Here is a 25,112-nt window from a genome sequence, read left to right on the forward strand (position 1 = left end):
TTATCACATCATTCTGCTCTTGATCTTATGAGGATGCTGCAGTCTTCAACAAGGAGCAGAACTTATTGAATTTCATTCATACAAGAGACTTTAACACATTTTCTCCAATATCTATGTAATGTAATTTCCCCTTATGCATTTGTGTTCCACTCATTTTATCAGGTGGATAATCTGCAGCTGTGCTTCAAAGGTATAAAAAGAATGATTTCATGTCTTTGAGTGCTCATCCTTTGAGATTTAGGGCCCTGTCCCACTGGCGTTTAGGAGGATTTGCGTATGGATTGCGCACAAAATTGGCTCATATTCGCTTAACATCCGCAATATGCGTAAAACATGCTTGTATGAGTCGGCCGACACCCGCACACGTCCGCAATTATCTGCAGAGGCACATTTTTCTGTTTCCAGGATTTTTGAGCTGCACGAAATTTTGGCTGCGGATGACATCCACCTTACATACTCCATACATACTCAATACATACTCAATACATACTCAATACATACTCTATGCGCTGTGTATTCACCGTCATCTCCTGATATCCACAACTGACAGGGATTTGCGGCTTGGCAGCGGACTGGGACAGTGTGTAAAATGGATATTTTGCGTGCCCATCATGTCCACATCACGTACTAAAATAAGTTGTAGCGACTGCATACAGATTGGCCATGAATAAAGCATTTTTATTACGTCTGCTTTGCATCTGATTTGCGGCGGATGCAAATCAGATGCACTGTGATCACAGCTGGACGCCGTTCTTTGTTTTCCACTGGCTCTGTGCTGGATGCTGCGTATATAAAATAATTATTTTGTGGCGGATTAATAATTTTATTCTGCAAACTGGCTGTTGAAAACAGCTCTAATCACCTCCTGAATCACAGAGGAAGCTGCAGCTTGTTAGCCGTTCACGCGGGCCCTTAGAGATGTCTGCTAAGAGGTCAGGGACTCAGGAGGACACTGAACAGAGGTGATTGCAGGAGAATGAAGGTTTAGGCTCCTGGTGCTTTCATGTCTTACTGTATGGTTGTGGACATTTACACCAACCAGTCACCTTAGGTGACTAGAAATCTTTGGACCTAACTCTCTTTGGAGGATCTTCCATTGTTATGACTTTGTGTCAAAACGTGGGTGCTTATGGAGAAGGTATATCACTTGTCTTGTGAGAGGGCATCAGTGATAACATTTTGGCCATGTGGCACATTTCTCTAGCTATGAACAACCATGTTAATGCTGTGGTTTTAAGGACCCAGTGGTTGAATAAGGTCAAGGGGACACTCACATTTCACCTAGTAGCAGCAGATATATTTGAGAAGTGAGGATTAAAAGTTGTCTGTCTGGGTGGTTGCCATCCAGAACCCAAGGCCATGCTTATATTTCAGTGCTTACAGAAAATATATTGTCCCATCCCTTATGTAGAAGAGTCCCAGAATTGGAAAAAAGGGTTTTCTGACAGTTTTTTAACTTTTTTTTTCTTTTAAAATATTAAAATCTTTTAAAATATATATTATTTATAACAAAGGCAATCAGAGATTTCTCACTTCTGCCGATCTGGATCACTTCCAAAATTCAGTGGAGTCTTCCATGACCTAATGTCTATCTGTGGTGCAAATTTGATGAGAATCCGTGAAGTAGTTTTGACGTAATCCTTAAAAGCCTATATAAAGAGAAATTCTAAGCCAGAATCTGGATCCAGATAACCTCCAAAATTCAGTGGAGTCTTCCATGGCCTAATACAAGGGTGGCCAAGTTCGGTCCTCAAGAGTCACATTCCTGACACTCTTAGTTGTCTCCCTGCTCCAACACACCTGAATCCAATGAAAGACTCGTGAGCAGACTTTTAATGAGCCTTTCATTGGATTCAGGTGTGTTGGAGCAGGGAGACAACTAAGAGTGTCAGGAATGTGGCTCTTGAGGACCAAACTTGGCCACCCCTGGCCTAATATCTATCTGTGGTAAAAATTGGGTGAGAATCCGTGAAGTAGTTTTGACGCAGTCCTTCAAAGTCGAAATAAAGTGAAATCTTGATCCAGAATCAGGATCTGGATCACCTCCAAAATTGAATTTAGTCTTCCATGGCCTAACATCTATATGTGGTGAAAATCTTGTAAAAATCCGTGCAGTAGTTTTGACATAATGTTTCAAAATATATACAGAAGTGTGAAAAAGTGTTTTCCCCCTTGAGCTTTTACATTTTAGAAATGTTTTAGAACCTCAATAAATAAATAAATAAATTCAGTCTTTGTGTATTAAAATTTCTAAAATTCTGCCCTTTAAACTCATAGTGAAAAGTAATCTATACATGAAAAATTAAAAGAAATAAAAATCTAAAAGCCACTCCAGCTATAATTTACGAGGAACATTATTATTTCAGAAATCAAAGCCATTGTATTTCTGTTAAACATGTAAATATTTGGAACTAGAAGCACTCAGAGTGCAAACCTCTGCCAAGGCCATGGGGTCACTGACGCCATAACATCTACACGCCGTGGAATCATTGAACCTAAAAAAGTGTAATGATGTTTGCTCAGTAGTAAAAAAGTTTCATCTGCTGTGACTGGATAGCATGTATCCTTAGCGCTTGGCATCACAGTTTATTGCAACTTGCACCTTTCCCAGAAGCTACTGTCATCTGAGCACTGATATTAATATTGCATGTGCTTATAGACAAAAACAAATAAGAGACAAAATTCAATTTATTATTCAACTAAACTGCAAATATATGAATTTTTTAACATTTATGAAACACTTCTCTAAACAAGGCCATAGGGTCACAGACCCTAAAGAGATTCCATCCTTGGCACAGTGATCTATTTCTTTTTGTCTCTTTCTCTAAAATTGTATATAATAATCATTAGATTATTAATATATAAACAAAAATTTAAGAAATATTACAATTTGAAAACAAATGCACCCGAACGTGATGACAGCTGCAACTGCTTAATGCTAACTTTTAACATTGAAAATGCCATAGACATGCTAACGCGTTAGCATCGGATCTGGATCATGATCCGGATCACCACTAAAATTTAATCACTTGTTCCTCTTGTGATTTCCAACCACTCCACAAAATTTCAACAAAAATAAATTTAAGAAATATTACAATTTGAAAACAAATGCACCCGAATGTGATGACAGCTGCAGCTGCTTAATGCTGACTTTTAACATTGAAAATGCCATAGACATGCTAATGCGTTAGCATCGGGTTCCTCTTGTCATTTCCAACCACTCCACAAAATTTCATCAAAATCCGTTCAAAACTTTTTGAGTTATCCTGGTGACAGACAGACAAACAGACAAACAAACAAACAAACGTGACAGAAAACATAACCTCCTTGGCGGAGGCAATAATTGTCCGGAGAACATGAAATCACTCAGTAGTTTGGTTGCTTTTAAAAGGCTTTATAAAAACAATTTGATTACTTGTTATGGCATGCTAAGTTAGGTTTTTTTATTCTGTTTTGTTCTTTTGGTGCACTGCTGCTTGCTTCAGATTTATGGATCAATGTATTCTTTGTATCAGTTATGATGAGTATATGTATAATTTTATATACATATGTATAATTTTTTTAAATTTTGGTTAAAGTGGTAGGCGTTCACAAACGTTCGCTTCTGCCTACACCCTTTTGGGTGCATGGGTGCATTGTGGGATTATTTTCTTTCTTTCTTTGTAAGATTTTTGCTGTTCTGCCCTGTGTGTGCTGAATAAATTAATTCATTCATTCAGAAACATGTTATATTTACACATAAACGAACTGGTTTTGGAGCACCACAGACCAGCCAATGACATCACTGTGTCGCTCTACTGTGACTGGCTGTCACCCTCCCCCCTCAATTTAAAAACAAACAAACAAACAAACAAAAAATCAGATCTGCATGATTCATAGCATAAAAGTATGAAACAGAATGTGACTTTTTAACCTCTTAAAATAGGTCAAGGTTAGCCATCTTTGCACTTGTCCAAGTTCTGTGTCCCGAGAATGATCCCTATGAATTTGTAGACTCTGGCGGTAATCAGACTGGATTTATGCTGAGTACAGACAGACGGTCAGACAGACGCAAAGCCTTCGCAATACCCGATGGCCATATTTGATGGCCATCGGGTAATGAATGGAGGGGGAGTGTCAGAATGAAATAACATCCCCAGGATTGTGGATGTATGCGCTCTATCAGTTCCATTCTAATTTTACATATCTCTCTAGTAACCAATGACTTTCAAGTAGTTAATCAAACACTTCATGAACTGGACTGAGCTGGGGTGTAGTTAGAGTGTGTTGATTAATTAAATGTGATGGTGAGCAAACTCATTTGATCACCTTCATTAAAAGTTAATTTAATGGGTTCCTCTTCAAAATTAAGAGTGAATACCCTTTGTCCCTATTTGTTTTTACTGGCATTCCATCTCAACTGTTTTTTGACAACAATTTGTGCTTCGCCTGGGGAACTTGTTTTTGCCAATGTGTGGCTCAGCACCGTGCAGGCTGAGTAAAGCTGGAAGAGGAAACGGTTTCTGTCAAAGTGCACTAGGTGCACTGACATCCAGTTGGGAAGCATTCACATATTTTCCGTGCTTGTACGCTCACATCCAGTTTGGCAATTTTCAAGATCAGTTATTGTAAATGCTCTCCTTATTTTAACGCTGATTTGTTGTCGTTCTGTATTGCTTTATTCCCTTCAGTGCAAAAAGAGAGCAAACAAAATCTTTCATTAATCAAAAACTTTTGATTAATGATAAGCACAAAAATATAGCAACTGCTGTATTAACTTGTGCCACAATGGCTCACATTTAAAAAAAATCATTAATATCATAATCAGAAAAATGTGCAACATTGACAAGAAGCCAAACAAACTCACGCAATAATAATAATAATAAGAGGAACAATAATCAATAACACTAATCAGTAATCACAACTATAATCAGACCATCCAGAAATTTGCAATGCCAGGATTTCAAAAATTAATTCAACAAAGAATTCAACCAATATACATGTACATGAAGGGAGAGATAAATGGATATATCTCTGCATATCTACACATAGAGAGATATATTGGTTGAATTATTTGTTAAATTAATTTTTGAAATCCTGGCATTGCAAATTTCTGCAGGGACTGAATAACAATACGTAGAATATTGCCAGGTTTGTGCAATCCTGGTGTTGCCAGGTCTATGGGAAGCCACTGTTGCCAGGTTTGTGGAAAACCTGCCAAGCAGCCACTCAGAACCAACCTCACAGCCAGTAAAACCATCAGAAAAACCAGCCCAATGCCACAATAAAAAAAAACAAAGCCCATACAAATAAGAATAAGAAATAACTTTATTAACCCAAGATTAATAAAGAATTGTCATTGAACGGGGTGGGGGGGGGGGGGGGGGGGGGGAAACAAGGACTCCTGCAGAGCTGCTGTACACTATAAAAAAGAAAGACATTTCATATGCTACAAAAAAATTGTTGAAATATGAAATACTAGCTGGGGTACCCGGCGCTGCTCGGGTTAACCTGTTTTAGACATAAGCCAAATGCCAATTATTTTAATCAAAACAATTGCCCAACATTTGCTTTTGTAATGCTAATGTCTTATAAATATAATAGTTAATGGGCTAAAGTTTGTCCATCAGAACTATAAGAGGTGGACTCCCCAAACTAAGTGGAAATACTTGGTTATAAAACAAACACATTTGAAATCCTTAATGCAGACTTTGCTTTGCAATCAAATTTATAACAAAATTACACACAAAAGTTAGGTAACAGTAAATGTAAATATCAATGAATCAAAATTGAGGTAGTGGTGTATTTCACTGTTTTTACATTGCAATTTTACAAACATAAGATGAATGTATTCAGACAGGAAGGCAAACATAAAGGAGCTGAAGAAAGGGATTATATAAACAGAGATGGTCAACACATATACAGGGCTGGAAATTTGAATCTGCCTGGTCATACCCACAGCCTCAGCCTAAGCATGTTGTTGTTTTGCTGAGTGTGCTGTGGCTGTGCTGTGCTGAGTGCTGTAGAAAGGGATTAAATAAACAGAGATGGCCAACACATATACAGGGCTGGAAATTTGAACCTGCCTGGTCATACCCACAGCCGGCTATTTTGGAGGTAATTTCCAGTTCAACTTTTAAAAAAATGGTACCAGTTTGTTCCCCATGTATATATAGTTTTTAGGGCTACATATTATAGTTTGGGAGTTTATCCCGGACAGACAGAAAGACAGACAGAAGTGGCAGCATGAAAAGCACATGGTACAACACTGTATGGTCTTACATAAATGGCTATTTTGGGGGTCATTTTTAGTTCAACTTTAAAAAAATGGTACCAGTTTGTTCCCCATGTCATGAGGATTCAGAATAGTTTTAGGGGTACATATTATAGTTTGGGAGTTTATCCCGGACAGACAGACAGACAGACAGACAGATGTAGCCCTTTATGTACAGTATATAGATGCACCTCATACTGAGATATATATCTGAATGTAAATGTCTGAATAAAGTACAGTTTAAAAAGTAAATGTACACATTTAGAGCAGTGATTGTGGACACTGGGGGCACAGTGTTAAGGTACTAATGGCCGGAGAAGGTATGATGTGTTGTGAAAGTGTAGTGACACGGACCCACAACAGGGGGCGCAAATGAACGGTCAATAGATGAGCCAAAAAATAACAATTTAATGTTGTGAAGGTGCACAACGAATACACAGACAATCTCAGAATATGATTACAGTCAATCCACAAAGGTGACGTGTGGGCAGGCTCGAGGATAGAAGACGTCTGTCCTGAGAAGAGCCGGAACCACACGATTTCCGCCGCCACCAAACCTGGTGAATACTGGAGCCGCCAAGTCCCGAATTCCCAGGTGATCACCGTCCCCGACTGTCGGATCTGGTACTGCTGGCGAAGAACAAAGACAGTCAAGTGTGGGTGTGTGTACACCCAGTAACAATAACGGTGGGAATGCCACTTCCACCTCTCACTCAATATGCTGATGAGTACCGCAGTGATTCCTCAAGGGAAAAGAGTGCCGTCCTGCACTCACTCAGCCCCCACAAACTAAGGACCGGTACTCCTGCAAACACTCACAATAGACAGATTATTAGTTACCACAAATGGCTGAGGATATTACCTCCAATGAAGTATGATATCTCGGCGATGAGGTGGAGATGACGTCTGGGTTTTATGGAGTGGGATGATGAAGAATGAGTGACAGCTGTCAGGACATAATGAGTAACAGCTGTCACTCCCGGCTGTGTCCGTGGCGGCAGCGCCCTCTCGTGCCTGAAGCCCGCACTTCAGGCAGGGCGCCCTCTGGTGGTGGGTCAGCAGTACCTCCTCTTCTGGCGGCCCACACAACATGATGGGTTGTTCGGGAGGGGTGGAGGTAGATTGGGTTGTTTGTTGTCCGGGGAGGGGGTGTGGGGGGTGTTTGTGGGAGTAGGTATGTGGTTGAGTGTGTGTGTATGTGTGTGTGTCCATGGGTGTTTGCAGGACGTATGGACCAGGGGATGAAGCTGTTTGTCAACCTGCTGGAGTGCAGCAGGTCAAACAGGGGGGCAGGCAGGGTGTGTGAGGTCTCCTGTGATGATCTTATTCTCCTCAGGCAGCAGGTTGTGGCAATGGTTTCCAGGCTGGGCAGAGGACAGCCGATCTTTTGAGCAGTGTTTATGACCCTCTGCACCGCCTTCCTGTCTTTGGCTGTGGAGCCCGCATACCACACACCTAGACAGTATGTCAGTATGCTCTCCACTGAGGAGTGACAGAAGACCATCAGCTGCTTCATGACCAGGTTGTTCTTCCTGGGGACACACAGGAAGTGTAGTCACTGCTGGGCCTTCTTAATCAGAGGCCTGATGTTGGAGGTCCAGGAGTGGTCTGCGGAGATGTGGGTGCCTAGAAACCTGAAGGTGGTGACAGTTTCCGCCCATTCTCTATTTATGAGGAGGCGGAGTAGTCCTGTCTGTTCTTCCTGAAGTCCATGATGAGTTCTTTAGTCTTATGAATGTTCAGAGTCAGGTTGTTCTCTGCCATGTACGCTGTCTTGTCTCTGCTGTAGTTGATTTGGTTTGTTGGATGGCTTAACATTTTGTTTCACCAGTTATCCATCTTCATGATGAAGTGGTCTAGAGGGGGATTTCTTACAAAGAAGACCTGAAAGTTTAGCTACAAATTGCCAGAAGGTACATCTGAGTTGCAAGCCTGGATTTGATCTGTTTTGGTGAAAGAATATCCTTCTTGTACTTGTAGTGATGCAAAGTGCACTGTGCACAATTTCTGTAATCACAGCCACAGAAGCCTGTAACTTCTTCTGGGTTGTCTGGGTGTCTTGGTGGCTTTCCTCACTCTTCTCCTTCTTGCACAGTCCCTCAGTTTTTGAGAACTGTCTACTCCATGCAGATTTACCATAGAGTGCCATACTGTTTGTATTTCTTTGTAATTGATGTAAGTAAAGTCCGAAACAAATTCAGTGGCAGCTTCACCATCAGAGAGCCTCGTCCACAAGACCACAGAAGACTCCAAGCTGTCGTTGATGTTAAAGGGGGCAATACATGGTATTAAGAACTGGGCTATATAAACTTTTGATCAGGGTTATTTTGGTAGTTTCTGTTGTCATGATGATTTAAAGAGTACACACAGTTGTTTGACAATAAATGGCTTCGCCCAACCTCTAACCATGAGTGGAAAAAAAGTATTTGAGTTCTTATTCATATTGTCTGAAAAATGCCCCCCCAAAAAACAAAACAAAACAAAAATTCTGCCAGGGTATAAAAAACATTTCAGCACAACTGTATGTGCTCCATACAGATTTACCAATGTATAACCCACATTGTGTAACATATCTGCTACATGCTTGAATAACTGCTGAGAAATGCTCCTCTCTGCGCTTTGACCACCTGCTTGTTTTCTTCAAGTGGTGTAGGCTCTGATCCAAGTCTAGAATGGCTGCTTGCTTCAAACACCCCCCAACTCCAAATAGTTTATAATTGATGTACTTTTTCAACTCTGCAACAAGGCCACTGTTGGAGAAGTTGAATTAGTCTTTTTAAAATTAATACCGAAGTGCAACCATATGGTTGTTTGGGTCCCTGGCAGCAAAAATATACATGTAATGCAGTTGTTGCATTTGCACCAACTCTTGCTCATTCATAAATAAAGGCCGGTCCCACGGGGGAGAGGATTAATTGCACATGAATTGAGTATACAAATTTCGGGCATTCGTTGTCGTCCGCAACAAAATTGGCCAAGAATGACAAATTTCTCATTATGAATTACGGATATATTAATAATGTATAGCAAATATATGATGAACAATCACAGATGTATAATGCATGTATTGAGGAAACGGATCTGACGCATTGCGATTATCACGGAAGTATTACGGATGTATTGAGAGTGCATTGCACACGTGTTCCGGAAACAGTGGTTGTATTGCGCATGCGTGGCATCTGCATTTCGGTCTTAAAAGAAGCGCACTCGGGCCTTTCGGCATCACTATTCACACCAACACCACAGCCTCTGGAGCAATTGCTGGACTTGAACAAGTTGATTGGTATGTTGTTGGATGGCAGCAACTATCACACTACTTCTTTGGGGATCCATAACTACATCTGTACGTCTCCACAGCTGGGCTGGAAATGACTGGCAAGTATGTTGATTTCTGCCACATTTATATAGTACTTTGGGTTTATGTGGTGTTTGTTATGCATTCGCAAATTGTTCCCAAATCAGATGCAAAGCAGACGTAATACAAATGCTTTATCCGTGGCCACTCTGTATGCATTCGTGACAAATTATTTTAGTTCATGATGTGGACGTGATAGGCACACTATATATCCATTTTACCCACTGTCCCAGTCTGCTGCCAAGCCGCAATACCACATCAGTTGCGGATAACGGCGGATATACAGCGCATAGATTGAGTATGTATTGCGTATGTAAGTGGGATGTCATCCGCAACCAAAATTTTGTGCAGCTCAAAAATCCTGGCAACGGAAAAACGTGCCTCTGCGTGTGTGGACGTGTGCGGATGTCTGCTGACTCATACAAGCATGTTTCACGGATATTACGGATGTTTAGCGAATATAAACTAAGTTTGTGCACAATTCATGAGCAAATCTTCCTAAATGCCAGTGGGACCGGGCCTTAAGACAGAGTTGTTGTTTCTTTTGGCTTCTCTCTATTTTACCTGGAATTGGCACAACAGATCTGGTTTGAATCAGCATGGAGGTTTGGTGCAATTTGTGTGCTTAATGCCCTTCATGATGCAACTGGGCACAGTAACCTTTGATCTGCTTGGGTTTGGAACCAAGCTTGTGTATGTAACCTAAAGCGAAGCCCTGGAGGTACACACAAGTTCAGTCATGAATTACCCTAATTATCAAATACATAAAATAATAATTATTAATTGTATCACATTAAATCACAACATAATGCATAGCAGAGAAAATAAGTGACTTTGCCTTACCAGAACATTGTAAACCTGCTCCAGTGCTTTTCAAACCCTAAGTGGTCGATTATAAAAAATATAATCATTGCTCGACCAGCTACAAATTAATCTCTGACACAGAAATTGTGACTGAGTTATTGTGGCAGCAGCACTTGCTTTTATTTGCAAACTCAAACCAAAGGCAAAGTGCGCTTGAAGGCTTCTACACACATTAAGTGCATGACTTGATGCGTTATTACTGTGAATGACATGGGATGGAGGGATGATTAACATTGTGCAGGCTGCATCATTGTGTGTCCTCAGGACACACTACTTATATGACCCATAACTTACTGAAAAAGGATAAAAAAAAAAAGAGGCTGGAAGGGCCTGCTGACTGTTTTTGTTCTGCTGGTATAATCCTTTACATGAAATAAATGAAGATATAAAGCTTTCTGGATTAAAATGAAGCAAAGAATAGTATTATTTACACTAAATTCATAAATTATATATTAATGCAAATAAGAGATTTATGCCTTCATTCTTGTGTATGCAAGTTTGGCAAATAAATACTCTTTTATGGTTGTTTACCAGCAAAAGAAATTGATGAATATTACACATTAAGGTTGTTACATAGTTTGCAGTGTATAGTGCCATAGAAAGGAGTCCACCCCAGTCTTCTGACTCATTAAATTAAAATGCTTATCATGAGGGCAAATTCAACTTTTGTGATTTTTAATGCACTAGATCAAACCAAAAAGTGACTTTCTTTTGCTCAGTTAATATCACATAGATGTATAGATGTGTGTGCTACCTGCTGAATGGTTAGTGGATGTGAGACTGATGATGGATTAGGAGCAGGTGTGGATGTCTGTGAGAAATGGACTATTTCTGCACAGGAATGTCACAAATCACAAAAGTAAACTAGGGATGGGGCTGATCCGATCCAGTATCGGCTTCCAATAGCAACATAATTCATGGATCGGAAATTTCAAATACAACCTGTGGAGTGTTCCAATCCAGGAGCTATCTGCGCTTCTGCTGAAATGTCTCCACAAGTACTGTTTACTGCTCTGCTTGCTGGCTGTGGGGTTGGGTTGGGGGAGGGGGGGTGTCGCTCTGAATGGAGGCATGTCTCAGTGAGATGCAGTTTGCGGAGTTCTGTTGCTGACATGTCCATGGAAACACTGCAGAGCAAGACAGCAACATGAAATGTTTGCAAAGCCATTGTACCGAGAGGCCGAAGCTCTATCGTGACCTACAATACAGCAAACTACAATTACACGCCTCCATTCAGGAAATCCACCACAGCCCCATTAAGCAGCACTGTCGCTGACCAACTTTTCATTACATGTCCGCTGTGTGGAATATCACAAAAACACATCAACGTGCAGTGTTTGCAAAGCCATTGTTCCGAGAGGTGGAAACTCCCTCGCAACCTACAATACAGTGAACTGAATCAAACTTAATTCTCTCACCAAATCATCAAATCTAGGCTTGCATCTTAGATGTACCTTCTGGCAAATTGTATCTAAACTTTCAGATTAGAGATTAGATTAGATTAGCTAGAGTTTTATTAATCTCTTGGGAAGACTCCCTCAGGGAAATTGAGGTCCCAGCAACATTGTTTAGCAGCACACAGGGTAAAAAGCACACAGAGTATCAAAAGTGAAAGTTTAAAAAAATGCAAATATAAATACAGGACATACTGATCGTTACTGGTTTACTGGCTACTATTGTTCATCTCCTTCCCGTCCTCTGTCTTCCTGTCACTACTCCTCTGCCCGAGTGAGGAGTTGTAAAGTCTGATGACCTGACAAACAAAGGACAATGCCGTTTTTCAGTCTGTTGGTCCTGTACTTGGGAAGGAGCAGTCTGTAGCTGAAGAGGCTCCTCTGGTTGCTGATGACGGTGTGTAGAGGGTGACTGGCATCTTCCATAATGTCCAGCAGTTTGTCCAGTGTTCTCTGCCACCGTCACCAGAGTGTTCAGGTTCATGCCAGCCACGGAGCCAGCTCAAGTGATCAATTTGTCCAACCTGGATGTGTCCTTCTTGGATGTGTTGTCCCCGCAGCACACCATGGTGGCTGCTATGGACCAGTAGAACACCAGGTCTTCTTTTTAAGAAAATCCTCCTCTATACCACTTCATCATGAAGCTGTATAACTGAGGATACAAAATAGCTTCATATAAAATCAACACAATGATGATAATATTAAAGCAAACAGAGGTCTGGTATTGTAATAGTATCGGTGTTGACAGATATCAAAATTCAGGTATCGGGATAGGATCGGAAGTGGAAAAAATCTGGATCAGTGCATCTCTAAAGTAAATGGTTATTGAGCAACATAGAGTAAATAAGGCCTGTGAGAGAAAGAAAGAAAGAAAGAGAGAGAGAGAGAGAGGTTCTTCACAAAAATGTACTAAATCAGAGAAATGCATTACTTTCTAATTGACTTACACCAAGTGATGTTCTAAAACTCAATTTCGTCAAAAGTCCACAAAACCCTGTGAAAAGTATTTTATATGACTCTTGTTGAAACAGACACTTTCCCTTCTTTCTGTCTCTCTGAACATATGTGTGGTTGATGTTATATGTATGTTTAAATTATGTTATTTGATAAATTCTTTCTTTCCACTAACCGGGGTCTGGTAGCCATCAAGGCCTTTGCTGTTGATTTCAACATAACAGTTAATTCAAAGCTTCTGTCTTGAAGTAAGAATCTGATCTAAATAGGTGGAAGCAGCAATTCATGTGTGATTTACGAAGTCAAATTTAATTAACCTTTTTAAATCAGGGCAGTTGTATGGTCACAGAATTATAATGACAGCAAAATTTGGCCATATTTTATCTCTCCATTAAAAATTTCCTCTGATTGCAATTCTGTTACTGTAGAATTATCCATCCCACCTTTTATTTTGAAAGTGATAATGAAGATTTGACATTAATCTTTGGGATACAATCTGATAGCCCACTGGGACTGCAGTAATCTCACCACAGTGCTTCTTGCACACTGAACATCTGGTTAATAAGTTTTCATTTGGGATGTGTGTGTGTATATATATACACACTTGTTTCCTTGTGCACCTGCCAGGTTTGATTAATGGTAATATGTATGTCATGCTTCCTAACCCATGCAGAAGAAGAGTTTCTTATTTAACGTGGGTAACCAACAAAAGTCGAAGACTTACAGTTGTGCTCAAAAGTTTACATACCCTGGCAGAATTTTTGCTTTTTTTGCCATTTTAAGAGAATATGAGTGACAACACAAAAAATTGTTTTTCACTCATGGTTAGTGGTTGGGTGAAGACATTTATTGTCAAACAACTGTGTTTCCTCTTTTTAAATCAAAATGACAAGAGAACTACTCAAATCACCCTGATCCAAAGTTTGCATACCCCTGTTCTTAATACCATGTATTGCCCCCTTTAACATCGACAGCTTGGAGTCTTTTGTGGTCATTGTGGATGAGGCTCTCTGAGGGTAAAGCTGCCACTGAATATGTCTTGGACTTTATTTACATTAATTACAAAGAAATATAAACAGTATGGCACTTTATGGTAAATCTGCATGGAGTAGATAGTTCTCAAAAACTGAGCGACTGTGCAAGAAGGAGAAGAGTGAGGAAAGCCACCAAGACACCCAGACAACCCAGGAGAAGTTATGGGCTTATGTGGCTGTGATTGGAGAAATTGTGCACAGTGCAAGCTTTGCATTTTGTATCACTACTCTTAGCTTCATAGTGGAGTAGAGCAGAGAAGGATTTTCTTTCACCAAAACAGATCAAATCCAGGCTTGCATCTCAGATGTACCTTCTGGCAATTTGTAGCTAAACTTTCAGGTCTTCTTTTTAAGAAAATCCTCCTCTAGACCACTTCATCATGAAGATTGATAACTGGACCAACCAACTATTTGTTTAATTGTATTCTTAAGTAATCAATTATGAAAATAGTCATTTTTAGCAGTCCTACTTCAGAGTTGTTATGGGTGTCTTGGTGGCTTCCCTCACTGCCCTCCGTTCTTAAATTGGTCACTCAGTCTACTCCAGACAGATTTACCATACAAGACCATCCTGTTTTTATTTCCTAACGATGGATGTGAATGAAATCCAAAACATTTTCAGCAACTTGAAAATCTTCATGTATTCATCCACTGACTTCAAGTGAATATTTGTATGAAGAAAAATCTTTGGTTTTTTTTGTTGTTTTTTTTAGTTTATGATGTTCTATAAATGTATTTTCATTGTGATTTTAGAGAACTTTTTTTTTGGGGGGGGGGGGGGGATTTTAATGTAAACAAGCCTGAGTTCCATTTTAAATATATATATATATATATATATATATATATATATATAGTGTGTGTGTGTGTGTGTGTGTGTGTGTGTGTGTGTGTGTGTGTGTGTGTGTGTGTGTGTCAATGAGAATGTGTACGAGCTCAAACTTTTTCATAACCCTGTACTTGTCAGGTTGTCCATGTATACACAAAGGGTGCAATTTGACTGAAAAGACTGTATTGTGTTTCTAAGATGAAGCAAAAATAAAAGGTTGTTGGGCAAAAAATAAAATAAATAAATAAATGCTACTGCAGTATTTTGTGTCTATACCAGTGAAGAAATGTGAGAGGAAAAGGTGAAAACTGTAGCTGACTAATGTAGAGTAAGACATGGAAATCCCAGAGTCTTCCACTGTAAGATAATTTGGGGTTGTGTCAGTTAAGGATGATCCCCTTCAGTTTGTCCCAGTTTCCAAACACTGCAGATGTGTTTAGCTGTAACAGATCAGCTGTCCTCCTCTGGAGCAATTTTCTCTCCACTTTAAATTTGGTGCTGGAGGAGTAACAGCTTTCTCTGTCAACCGCTTGGGTTTCATTCAAGTGCTTTTTCCCCGAAGTTGATCAGGTGTATCTGGAAACTCCATCACCTAAACGTGAGTTTTCTTTGTGTGACTGTGCTGTGTTCTTTCTAGCAGTATGTCTTGGGGTGGGGGTTCCCTGAACTTCTCTAGTTTATGCTAGAATACCCCCCCTGGTTAAATTGAACCACTGGCTTCAATTTGTACATTATGGTTGTGGTGTATACTTTTGAAACTAGCTTTCCCCAAATGGACAATAAACATTTTATTACCTCCACCAACGAAGTTGGATGAGGTTATGTTTTCACCCATTTGTTTGTTTGTGTTGTGGTTCCACCCAGCGGCCCGTTTGGCCGTGGTCTTTATCATATCTTTCAGATTTCAGTTGTTGGTGAATTCTTTAAGTAGTATAATATTCTGTATGCATTCAGTTGTTTCATTGTTTATGTATTATTTAGGGAATAACCCTGCTGTGTTTGATGATTTGCAGACTTTTTCATGCTGCTTTTACAGTCACAAATTGAGCTTTACAATCTTTAAAACTGATATTTGTGACTGTAATCCAGCATGAATGTCTGCAAATCATCACACAAGGGGGTTATTCCTATTCTAATCCAATTCCATCATTTGCACGGTTTATTTTTCTGTAGGTAATTTGGTCGGTGAGGCTTACCGTTTCAACAGCGTCTTCAGCGTCACTCCAACAGTGGTCAGGGCACGGAGTAATCCATCAAATGTGAAATGGTAATTCTGTATCAGAATCCACATCAGTACTTTCAATTCACCCATTTCAGCATCGTCGTCCTATGCAACTTTCTCTCGCTCTGAGCTGAAAGTGCCATTATTGACATCTGTGTACACTGTTAAACCGAACACTCCATTTTAATATAATAATTAAGTTAATGTAACTCGAACTTTGAAAAAAGTTATAGTCACTCATTTCCATTAATTAAACTAACTCAAAAATGTTGATGTCATAACAACTCAGTTCCTTTAAGTGCATTTAAAGTTTTTGGGCATTTAAGTGTTGGTGATGTATTTCCAGTGCATTCCATTCGCTCATTTTAATTGAGTTTATGTAATGGAGGCCAGCAGGTGTCGCTGTGCATATGTAGGTAGTAAACCTCACTCCCAACAGCTCCATGCTGGAGATTTTGAGTTTGCTTCCCAAGGGGAGCGAATGGACAAAGTCATTACAACACAACGCAGAGTCAACAAGTAAACCAAAGAATGCATCAAAAAATCTAATCCAAAATGTAATGCAAATTTTTTAGGCAGAAATTTATTTGTCACTTTTTCATTGAAACACATAAACTAGATTTACAGAAGTTTAATTAACTATAAATTGTTAAGTTACTAAAACTTTAACAATTAATTTTTTGAAAATTATTTTATTTAAGTTGGCAAACTCAAATGGTTTAAGACAATCGGTTTCCTCAAATGGTTTGAGTTCAACTAACTCACTGAGTTTTGCAGCATAGCAGCACATGGAGTAATACATGAAATGTGAAACTGCTGAATATTTTCCACCGATATCATACAGTCTGAAATGTCACATGATTAACCAATCAGATTTGTGGAAAAAAGTAATTGGATTAGAATATTTTGTGTATGTGTTTGTTTAGTCATATTTTCTGTATAGCAGGGGTGGCCAAGTTCGGTCCTCGAGAGCCACCTTCCTGACACTCTAAAGCTGCATTCACACCGGGCGCGACGCGAGCGACTGCAGCCACAGGTTGCCATGTAATCCCTATATAAGGACGCGTTTTGGCACCAAACCGCGCAGCGCGACGCGATGGATGCGAGTGAAGCAATTTTGAGCGTTTTGCGCGTTTGTGGCGCGATATTGCATCACGTCACGTCGCGTTGCACTCCTCCCCAAGTTCAAAAATCTGAACTTTTTCATCTTGTCGCGCCGCGATGACCAATCAGGGACTGAATATGTAGTGACATGGAGATGTCTGGAGTTTGACTGAAGATGTGAACATGTCCTGTATCTGGTAGCAGCCTGTGAGCAGGACTTATGTCTCTTTTGTCCTTTATTTCACAATCATGACAGAGTTTTTGGAGCGAACAGCAGCACCACAGCAGTGGGGAACGGAGTTTCTTTTATTTTTATTTTACGTGCGCACGTGCGCGAATCGTCCTGGAGATTATTTTACTTATTAACTACACAGCTGTATAATAAAGCAAATGGTGACTGGTTTCTAAACACAATTATGACAGAGTTTTTGGAGCGAGCAGCAGCCCTACTTGCAGCAGCGGGAGCGGAGCTTTTTCTTTTTTTTTTATGTGCGCGCGTGAGCGAATCGTCTGTAGAGAATATTTTATTAATTAACTACACAGATGTATAATAAAGCAAATGGTGACTGGTTTCTAAACACAATTATGACAGTTTTTTGGGGAAGAGCCAGCTGCAGCAAGCAGCGGAGTTTCTTAGGAGTTTTTTTATTTTATTTTATTGTTTACATGTGCACGCACGAACGGGACAGTTGATCCTCAAACTGGGTCCCGCAGAGGTGGAAGGACCGCTGAAAGCGGTCGTCACCCAGACAGCTCCTGCAGCAAATATTGATACTCTCTGTATTGGGAGCTTTCCACAGCAACTCGCTCCGTGTGATCAAGGTCTGTCATGTTAGCTTGACTGACAACCGGAGCTGGCAAGCGGAATGGAAGCTCCTCCTATTTGATGACGCACCGGGGGAATTTTCGCAGCGAAAGTCCACCCAAGCAGAACGACACACCGGGCGAAGGAGGCACGTCCGTCGCCTGGCGACCCACACAAATTTGTAGCGTCTGATCGCGCCCGGTGTGAACGCGGCTTTAGTTGTCTCCCTGCTCCAACACACCTGAATCCAATGAAAGGCTCATCAAAACTCTGCTAATGAGTCTTTCATTGGATTCAGGTGTGGTGGAGCAGGGAGACAACTAAGAGTGTCAGCAAGGTGGCTGTCGAGGACCGAACTTGGCCACCCCTGCTGTATAGGTTCATCTCTGTGTGTCCTGGTGGTCTGGTCCCTCAGATTCCACCCCTGCATCTGCATCGGTCTGTAGTGCTTTCCATTTGCACTCCTTCACGTTTGAGTTTTCACATGCTTTTCTGTGTTTATTTATTAGTCTTTGTGTCCCGTTCACTTACTTATATTACGTTTATCACTCCTGAGTTCTATGTTTTGTGATTTCGCCTCCTCTTCAGTTATTGCAATTAATTTTCCTTCTCTCTTGTTGTTGTTCGTTTTATTGCCATGATTATTCTTACACTGGGTTTGTCTGTTCAGTTAAGTCATCGCCCCACACTTTGCTCCTCCCACGTGAGTCTGAAGTTCTTCCTCGTTTGTCACCCACCTGTAGCCAATTTCACCTGCATTACTGAAGCGCTTCCTTGTTGCATTTGCCACCAGTGTATGCTGTTCTCTGTCATGCTCTTGTTTACAGATTCCTCTGTGAGTATGCTGTATCTTGTGATGTGATAGTTTTGGTTTTTGGATCTTGTTTTCTTTTTTGGCTCATGTTTTCATTTGTGGTTTTTTGTGGTACTGGGACATGTTCACATTGGAGGTTGTTTTGGACTTTTGGTGGGGATTTGGGGGAAGCAAATAAATCCCTTGTTGTTGGCACCTTATCCTCTCCAGTCTTCTGCCTGTATTATTTGGGGCTCTCCCTGAGCCTGGTTCTGCTGGAGGTTTCTTCCTGTTAAAAGGGAGTTTTTCCTTCCCACTGTCGCCAAGTGCTTGCTCATAGGGGGTCGTTTTGACCGTTGGGGTTTTTCTGTAATTATTGTATGACTTTGGCTTACAATATAAAGCGCCTTGGGGCAACTGTTTGTTGTGATTTGGCGCTATATAAATAAAATTGATTTGATTTGATCTTTGTACATATCCTAACAGATGTCTGTTTGATTGTGAACAGCCTGGAGCCCACAATTCTTCATATATTGTTATGAAATTTTTACCGAAGATTCATATCCTGATAGTCATGAAAAATCTTGGAAAATTGGAAAAATCCCTATCTTTAATGATTTTTGAATGAATCTTCAAAAATTCATAACTGTCAAAAAAATATGAGCTTTTCTTTTCATATTTGAGATCATTATGTAGGATGGTATCCTATCAACTGACAAAGATTGATCCGGACCTGATCTAGATTTCAGATTTTGTGGGCATTTAAAATGCCATTTAATGGATATTTTACATTATATCTCTCTCATATTTGAAAGTGAGGTTCAGAATGACACTCACTATCACTTCACAAAGTTTGATCCGGATTGTGGATTTTGTGGACATTTGAATTTAATATTGAAATGCCCATTTGGTGTACATTTTGCATTATATCTCATATCAAAAGTGCCTCAATCACGCTCATTTGTGACAATGCGGTGGAAACTGGCACTCTCATTGAATGGACTAAGTTTGATCCACATCTGATCCACAATACGGATTTAGCGGATATTTGATTTTAACATTGAAAAGCCCTTCTGATGTATATTTTGTATTATATTCTAGCGTATGAAAAGCCAGTTCTAACAGGACTTCTGATTTTGAAATTGTTTCTATGGTAAAAATTTGTGGAATTGGAAGCTAGTGTTGATGGAGGTTTGTGCTCTATAAGCGCGGTGCTCTAGTTGTTTCTGAATTTGGGCTTCATACCCAGAAATGGTGGCATGCATTGTTGACAGGAAGGTTCCTGATGCTAACAGCACCCAAGAAGGATATCAACAGGAAACACTGTGGTATTTTGAAACTTATGAAAACAACAAAATACTGGTCCACCATTGCCAAAATGCTTTAGCCATCACTGGAAATGGGAACTCTTAATAGCAAACCACTGAAGGATCACATCCTAGTCAGTGTTGTGTCACCTCCTGTCTGTTGCAACTCTGGATTCCATCAATTTATTGCCACTGCTGTTCCTCTGTATTATTAGCATTACTCAGTATGACGTGCACATTATTCTAACTCTTCCTACCTTATTTCTTTTGGCTGCTACCATTCAAGTTTTCAACAACTGAAGCATTTGTCTCAACCTCACTGTGGTATTAGGTGACAAGTAAGTGTGCCCTGATGTCTTGAGATGGGTCGATCCATATTTTTCAACTCAGATTCTGATATAAGGGCTTTTGCTGAACTTGCTAAACTTTATGTGCCTTCTTGTGCCTTGCTATCATGGGATGTGAGCTTGCTCTGTGCCCCAAGGTTTAAGAAGAAATCAGTCTGTTTTAGGGCCTTTGCCAACCTCCTACAATGCTCCTAATTGTGGAACACTTTCGTTCATTTTCTATACCTGTTTACTCCAATCAAGGATCATTGTGGGGGGGCTAGAGCCTATCCCAGAAATTATAGGGCATGAGGCAGGGTCTACCCTGGACAGGATGCCAGTCTGTCGCAGGGAAACGCAATTTGTGTGTGGAACAGTTTGCCTGTTGGTGTTACAAAGGCCACTCGTTGAACCAATTGCCATTAATTCTAATGTTTTGTCTTAGCTTTAATACGTTTGCTGTTTTGGTGTTTATTTGTAGTTGATATTGAATATAAACTATGTGAGAAAAGTATTGCATTAACAAAAGTCTGACTGATGAATGCTGCGTCATCCAGAATTCGTTACTGCTGTGCACAGCTCATTTAACTGCGGTCCTCAAGTTTTGTTTCTTTTTTACATAAAAATTGCAAAAAATGATGACTAGAGACAGAGATTCCCAGATTGCCTTAAGCCCCGTTTACACATAGACGGTAAGAGCTCCCAGAAGCATCCCGGAAGAGTTTTTGGCCGTCTTAAGGATCAAACGCCGTTGTTAACGCCAGCACAAGGGGGCGTGGCTTAGTTCCGGCTTTACCGGGAATCGTCGAAAAAATTACTCAACATGTCGAATATTTCCGGGAGCGCTCCCGGAGAATTCGCGTGACGATGGAGACAACGCGAACAATGGCGTTTGATACTTTTTAATCGCCATTTCATCCTGCCCCTTCCTGTAGTGCCGCAGTTTACACCGCCGTAATTGCCGGCCGGCATTGTATCCCTAATCAACGGTGTGTAAAACGGCGATAGAGCCCACATCGGCGTCCTCAAGGGTGTTTTAACTGGCGACAGAGGCAGACAAAACGGCGGCGCTAGCGGACAGTACGCCATTCTAAATGCCACGGCCTTCCAAACAGCTGATAGGCGGCGGTCAGTATAAAAACGCTAGCGCTGCATGCAGGCCTCTCACTCGCGGTCAGCTCCAGATATTTTTGCAGAGAAGCTCCAGTATGCCTCCTAAAAGAAAATTGGCAGCGGCAAGGACTTACCAAGAGGTCTGGTTCAGAAGCAGAGGGCAGGCCTGTGGTGGAGACGGAGCAACACGTTGAGGAGGGGGAAAAGGAAGGAGAAGAAAAGGCTGAGGATGATCTCCCTCCCCCTGCAGTGACAGAGGCATGTATTCCTGCTGCTTCAGCCTATTATACTCTGGGGGCGGTGCCTATATGCAAAAGTTCCTGGAGTAACGCAGGATTTGCCTGGATAAAACCAGTGGTACACAGGACATTATCGGCGGCAGCAGAACACCGCCGTTCTCATGCGCGTCTTAACCTGCGATTGTAAAGGATAGAACTGGGTATTAACCCCCGTTGCCTGACGTGTGCCGGATGCTACGGCGTCAATACGCTGCTTTATTCGGCGGATTTAGCGGCGTTTTATCCGCGTATTTGTGGCTAGTACAGTGGTCAAAATGCCGGCGAAATGCTCCGCCCCTTTCCACCGCGAAAACAGCCGGAACTACCGCGAACTTCAGTCTACATACTACCCGCCGACAAAACGTCTATGTGTAAACGGGGCTTTAAAATACAGAAAAAAAAAAACAGGGGACACCAATTCTCAACTCACCGCCCGCCGTCACCTGACGCTAGATGTGCCCCTGGAGTTTCACGCAGTCAAAGTGCTGCATGCCCATCCACAGCAATCCATATGCTGTGTTACATACAAACAACCTGAGCATGTTCTCAAACTTGTTTAAAATAAATAAATAAATCTGCAATTTCAGTTACTGTTCTGAGGTTAATTCAAGCAAATGTGAATAATTATAGTGTGTCTGCCATTAGAGGCACACTGTGGTTTACACGTAAAAATCAGATGCCTCTGTATGTGTGTTTTTCTAACACATGCATGTGTTGAGGATGAAGCATGACACTCAGTGCATGACAGTCAGTAGTGGTCAGCACAAAAAAAGCAAAGCAAGCTGTGGCCCACCCATTAATGCATTGACAGTTCATCTTTCTTCAGAAAACAAGCTTGACATTAACCATAATGTATTGTGATGTAAACTCAACAATGAATACAGACACAACAAATAAAATACAATATTATTCACCTTATTCAGCCCCACCCACTTGTACAGCAGAGGCATTTCCGTTTTGTCTTAGGACTTCCACTGAGTGGTGTTTTCACTATAGAACAATGGAAGATATTACATGGGTAGACACAAAAACCTTTTTGAAAAGCTCAAAGGGATCGACTCTGGCTCACCCACAGGTCATAACAGAGACATGAAAAAGTGGCCCTCGATTATTTTTAACTATATTGTGTTGTCACTCGGTGTGGACGGTTTGTCTATGAGAAACTACGAACTTCATACTGCGCAGCTTGTATAAGCTCGTATAAAAGCACAATCAAGTTAAAATACTACCGGACAAGTAGTACCACCGTAATGCCAAGATTACGTAACGTTAATGTACGTATGGTGTTATTTCATGCAGCGCTTGGTTGTATCAAATGCAAGAAAATGAGTAAATTAGATAGCGGCTAACGCTACAAACGCAGCTTACCAGTTTGTCTCACTAGCATCCGCCGTGGCTTCTTCAACGGAGCGTTGTAACCCAACTATGTCTTTGGGTAAAGATCCAGTGGTGTGGGTTTTTTCTCCATAAAATGAAAAGAACAGACATCGGGATGTTTGGGTGGATTTTTCAAATTCAGCGCCTTTAGCCCAGTGTCAGAGATCCTCATCTTTCAATGGAGGAGGGAACAAGTTAAATGCTGGTCCACAGCACTCAGATCTCCATTTTCATGTTCAAAACATTGTTCTGAAAGCGATAGTTTCCTCTTCTTCCAGTTGTTGTGGCACTCATGACCTGAACAATTAATACTGCTCATGTTCAGACACTTCTAGCGTACTGTTTTCCCACGTAGCTAATCTTCGACGCAGTGGCAAACCGGAAGTTGCTTGACAAAATGGAGCTGCCCACCCTGACTTCCTGAATAAGGTGAATAAAGACTGTTGAAATGTCAAAACCACATATAAGCAGTGATGTGACCACTTAACCTCGCCTTCTTCTTTCGGCTTCTCCCGTTAAGGGTCGTCACAGCAGATCAATCGGTACCATCTCGCCCTGGCCTCTGTAACGTCCTCTGTCACACGAACCACCTGCATGTCCTCCCTCGGGTGGACTCCAATTAAGCTATAGAAAGAAGTTAAGGATGATCAGTGGAAACAGGATTTTTTAATATTTAATTAAGTGAATAAATACAAAAAATACATTTATGTTGTAACAAAACAGACCTTTCTTTAACTGACAAAGTCCAACATCTCTGCACAATGACCCTTAATTTCTGATCAGACTATGTGCTGTGGATATCGCAAAAGGTATTTCAGCATACCCCAAATGCACTTGCACTGTTCACTTTCCATAATCAAGATAGGGCCCTGAATGTTCAGTAAAACAAACATTGTCCGTACTTACAGCTTAAAAATCCTCAGAAATATTGCAAACCCATGGGGGAAAAAACCTAATTATATTTGATAGGAGAGCATTTGAATTTGGTTCTATGGTTGAATTTGCTGTGCCAGATAGCACTGTGAAATATGGCAGCTTTTCTGGATTCAGAAGCATAAATCTCTCACGTTTTCATTGCAAATGAAATGGATTAGGTGTATTTGCAGGGTTGACATTGTGAATGATGATGAGCCTCATTGTTGATTAGATTTTTGGATACTGGATCCCATGCAGGTTCGGCCACAAATTGACCATTGACCAAATGAAACTAGACAGAGGCATACGAAAATATTTATATTGCATTTTCAGTGTGTGCAGTTACCATCATTCATTCTTCTTTTTTCTGACACTTGCAGTCAAGCCAACAGTCATCGATGTGGGCATATATGTCAACAGCATTGGGCCTGTGTCATCCATAGACATGGTGAGTTGAATCCTTTCTATTCTTTCATTCCATCTCCTCCTTTTCAATATGCACGTGTGCACTGATGGCGTCTCTGCACCTGAATGGTGCCATTCTGCGCACAGTGTGTGAAGGGCATGTGGAGCACTTCAGCTCAACCACAGCTGTTTCTGTGATGAAGGAACCTGGATAATGCAGGTGCGGATGCTTTGTTCATGTCCTGGGAATGGATGAAGCACATTTTAAAAACCCAAGGGAGCCATGGAAAATTTGCTTTGAAAGCTTTCCATTACGGAGTGATCAAACAGTTTTTGTCCCTGCAGAAGACAGAAAATGTGCTTGAGTGTGGCACTTAAAATGCATTTTAGCTCAAATATCCTTGGCAAGACCATCAAAATTTACGTTAAGGGTAAAAGACCTCATGAACACATTCCATGATGCAAAAAATTGCACGGTAATGATGTAGGAAAACGACTCTTTATCATCAGATTCCATAAAACATAAAAGGGAAAATATGAACTATTCACTCATACACATCTTCAACCGCTTACTCCAATTAAGGGTCACAGGGGGGCTGGAGTCTATCCTAGCAGTCATAGGGCGTGAGGTGGGATGCAACCTGGAAAGGATGCCAGTCTGTCACAGGGCCACATGGAGACAAACAAACACATTCACACCCGCATGCACACCGATGGACAATTTAAA

General features: G+C 40.8%; 1 protein-coding gene across 1 annotated transcript in view; it reads left to right on the forward strand.

The window, feature by feature from the left end:
- The window catches only part of LOC117515123 (gamma-aminobutyric acid receptor subunit gamma-3-like), a 378,931-nt gene that overhangs the window by 81,992 nt on the left and 271,827 nt on the right, over positions 1 to 25,112 (forward strand). Inside the window, exon 3 of the mRNA XM_034175623.1 lies at positions 24,361 to 24,428. Coding sequence (XP_034031514.1) covers positions 24,361 to 24,428 — 68 coding nt within the window. The remainder of the gene's footprint in view (positions 1 to 24,360; positions 24,429 to 25,112) is intronic.

This window comes from Thalassophryne amazonica, chromosome 1 (genome assembly GCF_902500255.1).
Source record: "Thalassophryne amazonica chromosome 1, fThaAma1.1, whole genome shotgun sequence".
NCBI classification, from domain to species: Eukaryota; Metazoa; Chordata; class Actinopteri; order Batrachoidiformes; family Batrachoididae; genus Thalassophryne; species Thalassophryne amazonica.